Genomic DNA, 13,963 nt, shown 5'->3' on the forward strand with positions numbered 1-13,963 from the left:
GGAAACACATCCTCTAGGCGAGATTCAATTACTTTAGCCAACACCTTTGCATCGGCATTAAGCAGAGATAATGGCCTGTAGGAACCCTTTGTATTAATAAGTTAGACAGAAAGTTTTGCCATACAGACAGACATGTAAGTGGGCTTCAACCTGATATAATAATAATATTACTGATCACATTGAAACTGATTTAAGCTGTAAGCTTTTAACTATTTCTCCAAACATTGTAACAGTCAATGACAGGTACTAACGCTAGTTAATATTACATTACAAGTTACGTGGTTATTGGGTGCAGTGCATCCTCCATGTCCAGTAGGTGGCGGTAATATAAATCATACCCTTCGATGTCACAAGCCCTAGTTAAGGAGAAGAAGTGACCCTTGTTTTCTAGAACGTACAAGAAGAAGAGGTTGTTTCCCCACGACGCTTACAGTGAGGAGTAGGACGTATTTTAGTTTTATAAAAATATAGAGTAAAAAAAAAAAAAAGCTGATAATGCCAGCGGGTAAAAATTTTAGGAGAAGGAAAGAGGAATCTTCTGATGATGAGGAGTCTGAGGAAGTAACCGCAGAAGTCAGGTTTGAAAACTGTGTCGTGTTTTTTTTTTTTTTTTTCAACGTTAGCTATGTTTGTATGTGCTGAAACAACAACAAAAACAACAACAGTGTTAAAGCTGCTTATAGCGTTTTTACTCTTTCTTTGATAGTAGCTTACTTACAACTGTGTTCCTGTAACTAATGCTGAGTTTTAAACAGGAATAAACTTGATGAAGCAAAGGAGCTGCAAAGTTTGCGAAGGAGACAGAAAGGTGTGAGGTGAGTGATATTTAATGAAGCTGTAAAACACAGCGCTGTTGTATCCTCGAATTTGGTTGGGCCTTAGGCGTTAGATGAAGATGATGATGACGTAGTGACTGTACTTTCGGCTGCAACACAGATCACAGCTTTATATTAAAGGTCGTGTTCTACACTGCCTGGCCAGTAAGAAGTGAAGCGCATGAAGTGATGCACACCATCATGCTTGGTGCCCCTGTGAGTGTGATGATCTGGGGTTGGTTCAGTTGGTCAGGTCTATTATGTGGCAATAAAATGAAGTCAGCTGTGACCTGATTGTACTAAATGACCACAAGATCACACACATTTAGTTTTTCTTCCCTGATGGAACAGTCATATTCCAGAACTCGAATTGTGAAAGTGTAGTTCTGGGAGCAAATCATCTTCACAAATTAATTGGCAAATATTATTCCACAATGTATTCAATGATCTCGAAAAGCAGCCCAGTTGTGCTGATAATTCCTAAAACAAAAGAGAAAGCGTTTTTTTTTTTTGTTTGTTTTTTTTCACTCTGAGTATTGCCATAGGTCATATTAATGCAGAACATTTCTTTTAGGATGCTGTTTTCCTATGGTGCTCGACTTGACAGCTAATGGAAAAGAAAAAATGAAAATATTTTATCAATATGCATAAATTTATTTAAAAGATAGTTTATGTTGTGTATATATATAATGAAAAATATGATTATGTGGATATCAGTTTGTCTCTGTTATTTGTTTTGTTTGTTTATACATTAACAGTAGTATATGGCTAAAACTGAACATTCCACTTTTTTCTTTCCAGTTTAGCAGCATTACTCGTGGGAGAGAAGTTACCATTGGAAGCAGAGATAGAGGTATGTTTTCATCATAATTGTACAGTTTGATATCATTCTCATTGTGTGTAGTTGTGTATCTAATATTCTGACAGTGATGTAACAGTGTGTTGTTGTTTTTTTTTTCTTCTTTTTTCTCTTCCCCCCTATATATTAGGATGATCCGTTTAAGCTCAAGACGGGAGGCATTGTGGACATGAAAAAAGTGAAAGATGGGGCCATAGATAAGTAAGTGTCCCAGGGACAACATGTACATGTCAAGGCTAGTGTCTAATCCCACAGTTCTTTAACAGTAGTGGGAGTAAATTTTAACAAAAGCGCAATTTCTTTTTTTTTTCAGTGCTGAGGATGACCTGAACCTGGGAACTGCTTTCTCTGCTGAGACAAACAGAAGAGATGAAGATGCAGACATGTATGTATACAAAGTTATATAGGAATTATTATTATTATTATTATTATTATTTTTTTAGTAGAGCTGCACTAACTAAACATTAGATATACATTAATAAATAATAGACTACACTCACCAGCCACTTTATTAGTTACACCTTGCTACTACTGGGTTGGACCCACTTTCGCTTTCAGAACTGCCTTACTTCTTAATGCTATAGATTCGAGGTCCTGGAAACATTACTTATAGATTATAGAAAAAAGATATGTATATAAATATAACATATTGACATAATGGCAATATGTAACATTGGCAAGCAGCTGCTGCAGATTTGTGGGCTGCACAATCTCCTGTTCCACCACATCCCAAAGGTGCTCTATTGGATTTAGATCTGGTGACTGTAGAGGCCATTAGAGTACAATGAACTCTTCAGCTTAAACCAGTCGTGCCATTCTCCTTGTACCTCTGGCATCAACAAGGCATTTTTGTCCAGAGAAAAGCCACTCACTGGATATTTTCTCTTTTTCAGATCATTCTTTGTAAACCATAAAGATAATTGTGCATGAGAATCCCAATAGATAAGCCGTTTTGAAAATACTTAGACTGGCCTGTCTGGCACCAACAACCATGCCATGTTCAAAGTCACTTTAACAAATTAACTTTCTTCCTGATGCTCAGCAGTTCATCTTCACTGCATGTTCATGCTTAATTGCATTGCATTACTGCCATCTGATTGGCTGATTAGATATTTGTGTTAACATGCAATTAAACTAATGTACCTAATAAAGTAGCCAGCAAGTGTATTATATAAGGGAAAGTAACTGATGATAATATGAAGCTTTTTTGTTTTTTGTATCAGCTGATTATTTAGCTGTTTGCCCTCATTTCAGGATGAAGTACATTGAAACAGAGCTGAAAAAGAAAAAGGGATTATTGGAGGCAGAGGAGCAGAAGATCAAGATAAAGAATGCAGAGGATCTCCTGTACGAACTGCCCGAGAACATCCGTGTCAATTCTGCCGAAAAGACAGAAGAGATGTTGTCTAATCAGATGCTGAGCGGCATCCCAGAAGTGGACCTGGGAATTGAGTAAGTGCAAGTGTGGAAATGGTGTCTAAGAAAAAATTGGCAATATTCACAGCTCCTGAATGAGGTTCATGAACTGAGGCCTAACAAAAACAAAGGACTGCTTCTCTTAATTTTATCTCTACAAGCTGGAGTCTTGTAGAGATAAAATTGAAGTAAAATTGAAGTCTCACATAAGGGAAAAAAGAAGTCGTGAAGTGAATTCTCTGTTCTAGTGATGTAAAACTGGGTGGACCTTTAAATGAGCTGAAATCTTACATGTCAGTCAGACGTGTAGTGAGTTCAGGACAGGAGGACAGGGTGGGGATTATAGGATGGAGTGGTGCGATGAGATCCCAGGATTGATCTCATTACTCAAAAGCACACTGATTATTCAGCTTATAGACAAATATTACATCTTCAAAAAAAAAAATAATAATAAAAAAGCAGCTTGTCAGGTAATTGATAAACACAACATAACATCCTCTGCACTGAAACATCCTATCTTTCCCGCTGACTGTTACAAAGCTGTATAGACTCCTTCAATTAATGTTTAAAGCGACTGCAAATTTTACTTTTTTAGTCATTTATAGACCTTCAGATGGGTCTCAGGTTTAGGTGTACAAAAAAAAAACAACTTGAGGAAAAAAAAAAAAATCCCTGCTTTTTCAGGGCTTAAGCTGATTAGGTTTTCCCTATTTTTGTGAACTCATATAGGGAGATATCCCTCCCCTGGCTTGTTGTTTGCAGGTGCCGTGCATACATTTTGTCTTCAGAGAATTTAGGTTCTTTTCTGGAATGTAAGTCTGGGAGCTTGTTTAAACTAAAGTCAAACATTACAGTACACTTGTATGAAGTGATTATTTCTGGTAAGAAGTGTGCAAGCAGTCACTGGAGATGGGGGAGGGGTATATTCAGTTACATATTCTGATTCTTTTGTGTAGCAATTCATGTATCACCACACTGACTCCAAAATCGTTTAAAAAAACAACACAAAACTATTTAATTTATATACAATATGTTTGCAATTGATGTGGTAAGGTGTATCATGTGATCCTGGTGATGCATGTCCCTAGGAGTCACTGTTGTTTCTTGTGATCTACTTTCCTGTGTTCTGTTAATTGCTGTTTTCTGCAGGAATCTGTCTACTGTAGTATGTTGTTTGTGTTGTAAACTGTTTTGTTTCTGTCCTTTACAGTGCAAAGATAAAGAACATAATCAGTACAGAGGAGGCCAAAGCAAAGCTGCTTGCTGAGCAGAGGAATAAGAAGAAGGACAATGGTACCTCATTTGTTCCCACCAACATCGCTGTGAACTACGTCCAGCATAATCGCTGTGAGTATCATCCATTAGATTTGGACCACTAGCGCTTACATACTTACTCTACTGTTTCAGCATTAACAATATGAACACTAAGTTTTTTCAGTTTCAGTTTGTCCTAGTTGTTAAAAAAGATGGGCATTTTGCTCGCAGTCTTCTGCATACACTTTATGAGTAAGTGCAGTAATTGACTTTCACTTGCTTTCCAGTCTACCATGAAGACGTGAACGCACCTCACAGACGGCACAGAGAAGAGCCTAAAGCACGGCCACTGCGTGTTGGAGACACTGAGAAACCACCCCCGGAAAGTAAGTGCAAAATATCACACATGTACCTAAAAGAACCAAATCAGGTCAGAGTTTATTATCTCTATGCTCAGGTCAGGTCGAAGTTTATTATCTTAGGAATACACACCGATCAGCCGTAACATAATAACCACCAAGGCTTTGGGTTCCATTTGTGCCACCGGTAGGAACCGGCCCCTTGTGGCACGTCTCCGCAGGGACTCTGGGGGTGTGCTGTGGTGTATGACATTGGATGTTGGCTTTCTTGTCTGGAGCATTTCGTGGGTGCTCGATCAGATTGTGATCTGGGGGGTTTGGAGGTGATTGCCTCCTCGGCTGGTTCTGGTACCTTTCTATCTTGGCCAGCATTGATTTTTATTTTATTTTCCTTTTAGCGCTTTGTGCTGCATTAGCTTTTCTGTAGGACTAGACTGGACGGGCTGGCCTGTGGCGTTAATGTTTTTAGTGTACATATAGTACATTGGTCTGAATTAATTAGAAATGACGATAATCCAACTAATAATAATAATTACCCTGGTTTGTTCAAAACTGCTGTTTAACTGTTTAAAACATGGTTTTGCTGCAATGTTAATAATTTCCCTTTCTTCTCTCAGAATCACCACCCAATTACCGCAAGAGACCAAACAACGAGAAGGCCACAGATGACTATCATTATGAGAAATTCAAGAAGATGAACCGCAGATACTGAGCGCTCATGACCTCAGCTCACATTTTGCTAGTGGAGCAATTAGCAAATTTCTTAATGAAGATCTGGCAAGGATGGGTCATGCTGAAAATAAGCTCATTCATGTAGATAAGATTTTACCTGTAAATATGACGTTGTGTAACCAGCAAATTACAAACTATGTGTGGCTTTTGTTTTATATTGTTGCATTGTTTTAAGTTTCATTGTCAACCAAAATTATTTGAAGCATAAAAATAAATATTAAGAGGACAATTCTTGCCATAGTGTGATAGCGTGAGGGTTATATCCTGAGCTTGTGTTACTTTCTGTATGCAGTTGGGGATTCATGTTTCCTCCCATCCCTTGAAATAAGTTGTGGGGTTTATGCTAATGCCCTAAAATTGACTGCGAGTTCCTGGTATTTCGCTGGATCCACTGATCACGATAAAGGATAATGAATGGATGTAAACATAACGTCTCTTAATGAATTTCCTGAATTTATTGCCTGATGCTACATGCTATTTCTTTTTGTAAATCTTTAGTTGAATGATTTGTCCTTTTTGATTTTTTTTATTCAAATACAATTATTGAAATAATTGTGAATACTTGATATACCTACATCACATCTCCAATAAAATGAAACTTCAGAACCATATTACTTTGTCAAACCATTTTATTCATACTGGATGTAACTAAGGAAATGTGCCTTCACATTATATCACAATGAAAATTACACAAATAACTGAAATTCTATGTGCTATCGTATCAGGTAAAAGAACGAGAGAAGAAAAAAAGTGTAAACATATCTAACGGCCTTCATAACCCAATTGTAACGGTAAACACACTACAACACTGAGAGGTATGAAACAGGAATGTACAGCAGGCAGACATTGAAAAAGAAATAGTTATCCAGTACTTGTTGCACTGCAAAAATGGAACATACATGTAGAAGAGTGTAAGGCAATTAAGTTTGTCAGTCAAACATTTTTTGGCTCAGGAATTAAGCATAGCTTAATTAAGTAGCTTATGTAATCTAACGGAACTTTTTTCAAGACTGTTCATTTGCGCTGCTTCCGTGGCCATTGAGGTGGTGCGACATTGTTTCTGTAGCGACAGGCCTTTCTGAATCATCTGTAATGGGGTTTGAAGGGTTGAGGGCCGTACCCGGTGAACCCCAACTGTCTCGCTGACGAAACGCCTCGCAAAGTGGCAACTCCACACCGTCCCACTGTCCGCAGCTAGAAATGTCACACATAAACACATTACATCCATGCATACAAAAATGTGCTCTTCAGTGAGCACACAGGTTACCTTAAAGCTCAGGTTCCCCACCCATGGTTCTGGAGTTCAAAAATGTCCTGCAGATTTTAATGTTTTCCTCTAAATCTAATACTGCTACCTAATACCCGATTTGCTGAAGTGGTTCTGTTAGTGGAAGAAAAACAATAAAATGTGCAGGGAGTATTCCTGGACCAGGGTTGGGAACCTGTTTAGTAAAGGTCCATTATCTGTTTTCTGTAGTGTGTGCGTGCAGTTACCACAAACAAGAACTGATATTTCCTTGGACTGTAGAAAGAATAGAAAAACAGTGTGCTGGAAGTCCAATTATAATACAATGATATAATGCAACTAGAGTAACACTGGCCAGGTGTGAGCATCTGGGAGCTCACATGTTCAGAAGAAGGCAGAAAACAGATGAGATATAATAGGGGCTTTCTGAGTGAATGAGTGGGAGGTGCCATTAGTTTTGTCGGAATTTCTGAAACTGGTGTGATACACTACATTTATTATTTGGGCTTTTTTTTTTTTTTTAACCAGAGGCCCATTTACTCGAGCGACCAGGAATAAAACAACAACCCCCCAGATTTCAATATGTAGTTATTATTTTTCAAACATTCAGAAACCAGGTGGGGAAAAAATAAGTATACCTTTCCTACTTCCACAGATGAAACACAGAAGACCCCATCAAGAAGTGTGAAAACCACTATGAAAGCAGCACTATGAGCAGTCTGGTATTCTGGAGCACTTGGGTATGTGGCTACATCATGCCAAGAAAAAATGACATCAGCCATAAGCTTAGGGAAACAATTATTGCTGCTCATAAATCTGGGAAGGAATCAAACTTGCAATCACTCCGGAGTACTAAGACCAATGAATCAATGAACTCCATCTACAAAAGCTATTATAGTTGACCTGGGACTTCTGATGAAATTTCTCATGAATAAAATGTGAGTGTTGAGAATTTTTAGCTGCAGGGGTAAACGTTTTAAAGAAAGCTGTACTTCTTTAAAAGTACAGCCCACTGTAGTCGTTCCCATCAACATTTAGTGAATGGGATGACTGATCCCTGTTGCCTTGTTGCAGAATTACAGTGGTATCTGTCTGTGGGAACCATATACACAATCATTCACGAACATATTACAGGAATTTGTCTGGGAGTTATTTCCACATCCCCCCATACAGTCCTGACCTTGCTCCATGTCATTTCCAAATGTTTGGCACATTAAAGGAGCTCAAGTGTTTCAGACCTGAAGCAAGCAGTCTCTTCCTAGCTCTGACATACTGAGAAGATTTCCTACCTTCATGGTATCCAAGCATTAGTGTAACACTGGGATTAGTGCATTAGTATAGCAGGGGAGTATATTGAGAAATAAAGGGAGTTTTTACTCTCATAACTGTGTTCTGTTATTCTGCACAATCAAAAGTCCCAGTTTGACTTGAACACCCCTCAGATAATTATATATTTTTTTTAATCTTCAGACAAGTGGGAGTTCAATTTAAGCAAGGCTAAAAGTAGATCATACAACAGGACAATAATCTTAAGAACACCAGCAAATCAACATCTGCATAGCTAAAAAAAAAAAAAAAAACAACAACAAGGAATTGGAATGGCTAAACCCAGACCTCAAACCCATTGAGATGATCTGACGCAAGTTGATCTGACTGAGGCAGTGTTGCAAGAAATGTTGGACCAACATTTCTCCAAAGCAATGTGTAAGACTTATAAACACTATATACATTTTTTGTTGTTCCTTAGTTTTTTTTTTAAATGTTGGGTTACAATTTGGAAAAAATGACTACATACTGAAATCTGTTTTGTTTGATTTTGCTAATATACAGAAATTTGTGAGGACAACCCAATTGTTATGTATATCCTTATAAATAAAAACATAGAAATGATGGAGGAAATACTTTTTCTACCATTACTACACTGTACATTTATAATGCATAACCCCAAATAACCCCAACCCATAAATATAAAAATTTAAAAATTCTGTTTTAACAAAAAAACAAAAAAATAAAAGATTTTTTGCATAAACATCTATTAATGACAACAACCTCATTCAGACTTCCAATATATACAAGTTTATGTATATATATATAAGTATTTGTGACTAATCTTGTTTATGGTAAACACATGTACATTACATATGTGGTAGACAACGATTAGCTTGAAAACAACTGCAAAATGCATCTAACAAATCTCAATGCAAGTAAAGCAAACACAAAACAAAAGCAGATGCTACTGAAAGAACATTTAAAAGCATGCAGGCAGGTAAAAGCTGAAGGAAAGAAGCCATGTGCGTGTACATGTATATGTATATGTGTATAATGTATATGTTTATATACAATTACAGATCTACCCAGTATTTTCATTCAGTAACTTTACTAAATTCTGAAACGTTTCTAAATTCGTAGCTATCAAATATTATTTGTGATGCCACTTTGTAGCTGAAAGAAGAAATAAGCTTAGCGTAGTAAAGACTCTCCAGAAGACTGAAGCAGAAGCAGAGCGTCCAATTTGGTAGAGACCAATAAATACTAAAGACATCAAAGTTGCTCTCTTTCCTTTCCGATTTATTTATAATATTTAAAATGGCCAATCAGGCCCTATACAGGGGGGGAAATGTTAACATTACACAATTCTGTACAGTAACCTTATTTATCCAGAGCTGATCTCTTACATTATTTAAGACAGAGGTTTCTAGTTAAAGGCATAACTCTTTAGCTTTAAAAATAAGTGTTAACAGTATAGATGTTACCAGTGCAAGCTAAAAATGTATTTATATGGAATCAAACAACTTTTGATTAACATTTTTACAGGACAATTAGAATCTCTTTGAATTCTATACAATAAAAGAATTCCAAAGCCATAAAATTACAAGAAACATTACGAAAGTTATCAGAGTGCTCCTTGTTTTAGAAGTACAGATTCTACATAAATACCTACTTTAGTGCATTACAACATCTGTTCAACCAATTCAACAGCATAGAATATAAAAACCTAATGACTGGAGAAAAAACATAACACAACATAGACTCATTCTGAGCTGCACATTCTCTGGAAAGTTAAAGCATGAGCACCGTTTACAATTAGGCACCAGCAGCTCAGTATCCTTTAGCTTTATTATTAAAGCTGAACTAAACTTAATTTTTATTTCACATAAACAAAACTAATTATCAAAATAATTGCATTGGGTGCTATACTACTGGAAATACTGGAATAGAGTGATTTGATTATATAAGTGGTGAATGTCTAACAATTATTTTATACTTCTAAAAAGAAAATGAAAAACATATTTGCACTGCATAAATAAAAATCAACACACAAGCACCCAGCGAAAGGGGTAGATAATTTCCAACCTAATCTCTGCAACATCCTAACTTTCTTTCATTTCTGTACACCTTAACTCGGGAGTCATCACTTGGTGGATTGTGGTAGACCTGGAATTATTCCAGCGGACTGAACCAAAAATGCTGAAACAGAACTAATAAAAGTATTAAAAAGTAGCTAATTCCCAGCTTAAAAGCCCAAGATAACTTTAATCTTTAGAAGTTTCATTGTTGTTCTTACTATATGTCTACAAAGTATAAAAATAAGTAATTGTTTTATTACAATTTTTTCAGTGCATGACTATGACCTTGGCTGAAACTTGTACAAACTGGCTTTGTTTAAAAATTCATTGAATTTTTAAGCAAAGCAAACTAATCAAGCATAAGCAAGCAACACAAACTAGCTCTTTGTTTATAGTACAGGTCTCCAATCTTATCTCGCCGACTTGGGTGCAGACCTCCATTCTAACTTTAATCAAGTGCTTTGTATTTGGTTGGAATAAAAGCCTGCAGTAACACTGGCCCTAGTCTATGTACACCCAATATGAAATGCTCTAGCAGTGTAAAATGACATTTGTCGAAACAAATTATTAGACAAATAGGCCACAACTGGCATTTTAAAATACTTGTAGCCACTATGTTAAGGAACTTTTAGTGACAAGGATTATAATCTTTGAGACAGTATAAAATGGTCAGTAGGTCAATCTACCATGCTCATTAACCATTTAAGGCCAGTTTTATACAGGTCTGATCAGTAAGTTTAGCTGCTTGTTACACTGTGACTTATCACATATTCAATATACACTAATAGATATAAATACAGTCTACAATATATGTGGTGGTATACAGAGAAGCAACATAAAAAATCGTCACTGTCCAAATACTTATGGACCTGACTGTGCCCCTAAGCCTAATATTTTACATTTATTCGTAGGATCCTTTAGAGCTGTGAAAAAGTATCTAAAGAACCAAAGGATAAAAAAACTAATGGGTTACCAAGAAACTAATGGGTTACCATTCTTAAGGGTTTAGGACTCCTGGAAACCACATTTTATCTATAGAGAGCTATTATTCACAAATGGAGAAAACCTTGAACAGTGGTGAACCCTCCCAGGAGTGGCCGGCCTACCACAATAACTTCAAGAGCACAATTACGACTCATCCAGGATATTTTAAAAGAACCCAAAACAACATCTAAAAATCTGCGGGCCTCACTTGCCTCAGTTAAAGTCATTGGTCATGAAAATAAAAGAGACTGGGCAAAAATGGCCTACATGGGAGAGTTTCAAGTAGAAAGCCATTGCTGAGCAAAAAAAAGGAACCCAAAGGCTTGTCTAACATTTGCCAAAAAAAAACTTAATTATAAGGCATAAAACTAATACAGCATTTCATAAAAATAACATCATACCAACAGTCAAACATGGTGGTGGTAGTGTAATGATCTGGGGCTGCTTTGCACCTTTAGGACCTGGAAATCTTGCCATAATTGGTGCACTCCGCCGGAATTTGGGATGAGAATGTCTGGCCATCTGTTTGAAAGGTCAATCACTGTCCTGCTGCATTTGGGTTATTCAGCAGAACAATGATTTAAAACACACCAGCAAGTCCACCTCTGTTTTGGAGTGGAATAATCAAAGTCCGGACTAAAATCCAATTGAGATCTCTAAACAGACTCTTTCTGCTGATAAACCCTTCAATTGAGGCAAATCAAAACAATTCTGCAATCAAAAAGTGGGCCAAAATTCCTGATAGACTCATTGATAGACTCATTGTCAGTTATTGCAAATGCTTGATTGCAGTTGTTGCTGCAAAGGGTGGCACAACCAGTTATTACTTTTTCAAATAGGATCAGGCAGGTTAGTACAGCTTTTTCCCCTTTAATAAATAAAACCATCTTTTAAAAAACTGCATTTTGTATTTACTCGAGTTATCTGTGGGTAATAATATATATATTTTTTAATGACCTGAATCATTTAGGCATGACATGCAAAAAAAAAAATTTTTTAAATCAGGAAGGGGCAAATACGTTTTTTCACAGCACTGTACCTCTAACTGGAATTAGACATAAGGTTAAGCTACTAGTGTTTGCAACCAACTCCTCGAGCCAACACCATCATTACATAACCTTAAAAAAAAGCAAGGCTTATTGCTGAGAGAATACTATTAAATTTCACATTTTCTAGTATCCTTACTTAACTTATTGTTAGATATGTTGTGTACTGTATGTACGTTTATTTGATTTGATTTTCAGTAGTAGCACACTTACTGTATTTTCATTATCCAAGCCCACTCTCACATAATTTTTTACTTTGGCAAAATCTTTTGGTGGTTTTAAGATTTCCTTTTTAGTCCTTTTGACTATCCTACTATTAAAATACTGTATAATAATAATAATAATAATAATAATAATAATAAAAGCTATAATAAAATTTGAACCCTTTATATATTTTTGTTTCATTTTAAAGGCACTACAGTTTGTGAATGTCTCAATTCATGAACATGGACACTCACACAGGTTGTGGTCTAAGGCACAAAGGTGTGTGTTATTGGGTATGTGCGTATAAGAGAGTATGCATATGATTCTCGACTGCAGGACTGCAGGGTCTCTGGATGATCTATTTGTACCTGGAGGAGTAATACTCTTCCTCAAGCTCGTACAGGTCAACAGCGATCTCATCGCGCAGGGAGATTAGCTTCTTGTCGCATTCCTCCTGTAGGGCACGCAGCTGCTGGTTGCGCAGACTGATGGCCTCATTTACAGATGGGAAATCGTTCAGAATCAGGAACTGCTTCAGGTCTGACACCAGTTTCATCAGGGACTCACCAGCTCGCACCTTTTTTATCACATGTACAGTTTAACAGCCAAATAAAACACAAACCAGTACAGTATGTAACAGTGTACAATATGCTTTAGAAAATCAAAACGGAAGATGAAAGATTTCTTACAATGTTGGCAGCTCTGACGTGCATTTCATAGTGGTCCTGTTCGGCTTGTGTTGCTCTTGAGACCTGCGTTTCATCTTCTACCTGAAAAATTATTTAACATCATTTTCTTGGGCCTGTTCGGTCAGTTTGGTTTACTGTACACTAGAGTGAATCAAGTTGCACTACTTAAACTTGATCTAGTGCCAATGTAAAAGTTTACATTCTCTTATCTCTGTGGTGCTTCAGGCTCCACATGCAGAGAAAAAAGGTCTATCAAAACGGAACAAGGACTCATCTCTAATCTGCTGTTTATCCTGAAAATCGCAGCTTACACTAGTGATTAGGCATTCTAGTCTCTCTGGCATTGGAGAAAATATTAAAGTTAAGACTATATCAGCAAACTTGATATCATATTTGAGCAGAAAATAAAAGTGTAATTCTCCATGAGACAGCATGGCTGTCTGGGTGTGCTGGGGATTTAAACTCACAACCTACTGATCAGGAACCCGAGGCATTACCCTCTGAGCCACAACTCCTCTACATATAACTAAGTTGTCATGTCTCACACAGACCCACCTTGGCAGTCTTGATAATCTCAGTGAAGTTGTCCAGTATGGATCTAATGTCATCTTTCAGCCTCTTGTTGTAGCTCTGTAGAAGAGTCTCTTTACTTTGTGGGAGCACCCTCTGTGTGGCCATTTCCTTTAATTTCCTCTGCTCAGGTTTCTCTCTGTCTCACTGGAAAGAAAGCAAACAACGTGATTTTTTTCCTGTTTTTAAACTTTACTGATTTTAAACTGAGACTTCACGCAAATTTATGTACACACGATTTACTTTTAGTTTATACACAACGGCTGCCTATTAACTAACGGCTACATTAAGGACAATAAAAATGTATAAAAATAAATACGACTTTTTACTGCTATATAATCTTTATAAATACGTACATTTTGCGAAGAATTTCCCAAACAACTCGGCTCTCTTCTGTCCCTTGGTTATGACGTCACTTCCCATCGTCGAGTCGCGTCGCTTA

The 13,963-nt window shown here is 36.9% G+C and overlaps 2 protein-coding genes across 3 annotated transcripts; one reads left to right on the forward strand and one right to left on the reverse strand.

Annotated features, from left to right (window-relative positions):
- The first annotated feature begins 379 nt into the window (after positions 1 to 379).
- Positions 380 to 6,035, forward strand: c24h9orf78 (chromosome 24 C9orf78 homolog). The gene is made up of 9 exons (XM_053485429.1): positions 380 to 578; positions 756 to 815; positions 1,617 to 1,668; positions 1,805 to 1,875; positions 1,988 to 2,059; positions 2,929 to 3,126; positions 4,301 to 4,437; positions 4,632 to 4,730; positions 5,321 to 6,035. The coding sequence occupies exons 1-9, from the start codon at positions 496 to 498 to the stop codon at positions 5,413 to 5,415; spliced, it is 867 nt and encodes a 288-aa protein (XP_053341404.1). The 5' UTR covers positions 380 to 495; the 3' UTR covers positions 5,416 to 6,035.
- Positions 6,036 to 6,055: 20 nt separating this feature from the next.
- med22 (mediator complex subunit 22) lies at positions 6,056 to 13,958 on the reverse strand. Of its 2 annotated transcripts, XM_053485433.1 has the most exons (5): positions 13,878 to 13,958; positions 13,507 to 13,668; positions 12,952 to 13,032; positions 12,631 to 12,839; positions 6,056 to 6,629 (listed from the first exon to the last, which is right to left on the reverse strand). In XM_053485433.1, the coding sequence occupies exons 2-5, from the start codon at positions 13,627 to 13,629 to the stop codon at positions 6,440 to 6,442; spliced, it is 603 nt and encodes a 200-aa protein (XP_053341408.1). In that variant the 5' UTR covers positions 13,630 to 13,668; positions 13,878 to 13,958; the 3' UTR covers positions 6,056 to 6,439. The 2 variants fall into 2 exon arrangements, with proteins under 2 accessions (XP_053341408.1, XP_053341409.1); XM_053485434.1 differs by lacking the exon at positions 6,056 to 6,629 and having other exon boundaries at positions 9,229 to 12,839; positions 13,878 to 13,956.
- Between the last annotated feature and the right edge of the window lie 5 nt (positions 13,959 to 13,963).

The sequence above is a fragment of the Clarias gariepinus genome, chromosome 24, assembly GCF_024256425.1.
Source record: "Clarias gariepinus isolate MV-2021 ecotype Netherlands chromosome 24, CGAR_prim_01v2, whole genome shotgun sequence".
NCBI classification, from domain to species: Eukaryota; Metazoa; Chordata; class Actinopteri; order Siluriformes; family Clariidae; genus Clarias; species Clarias gariepinus.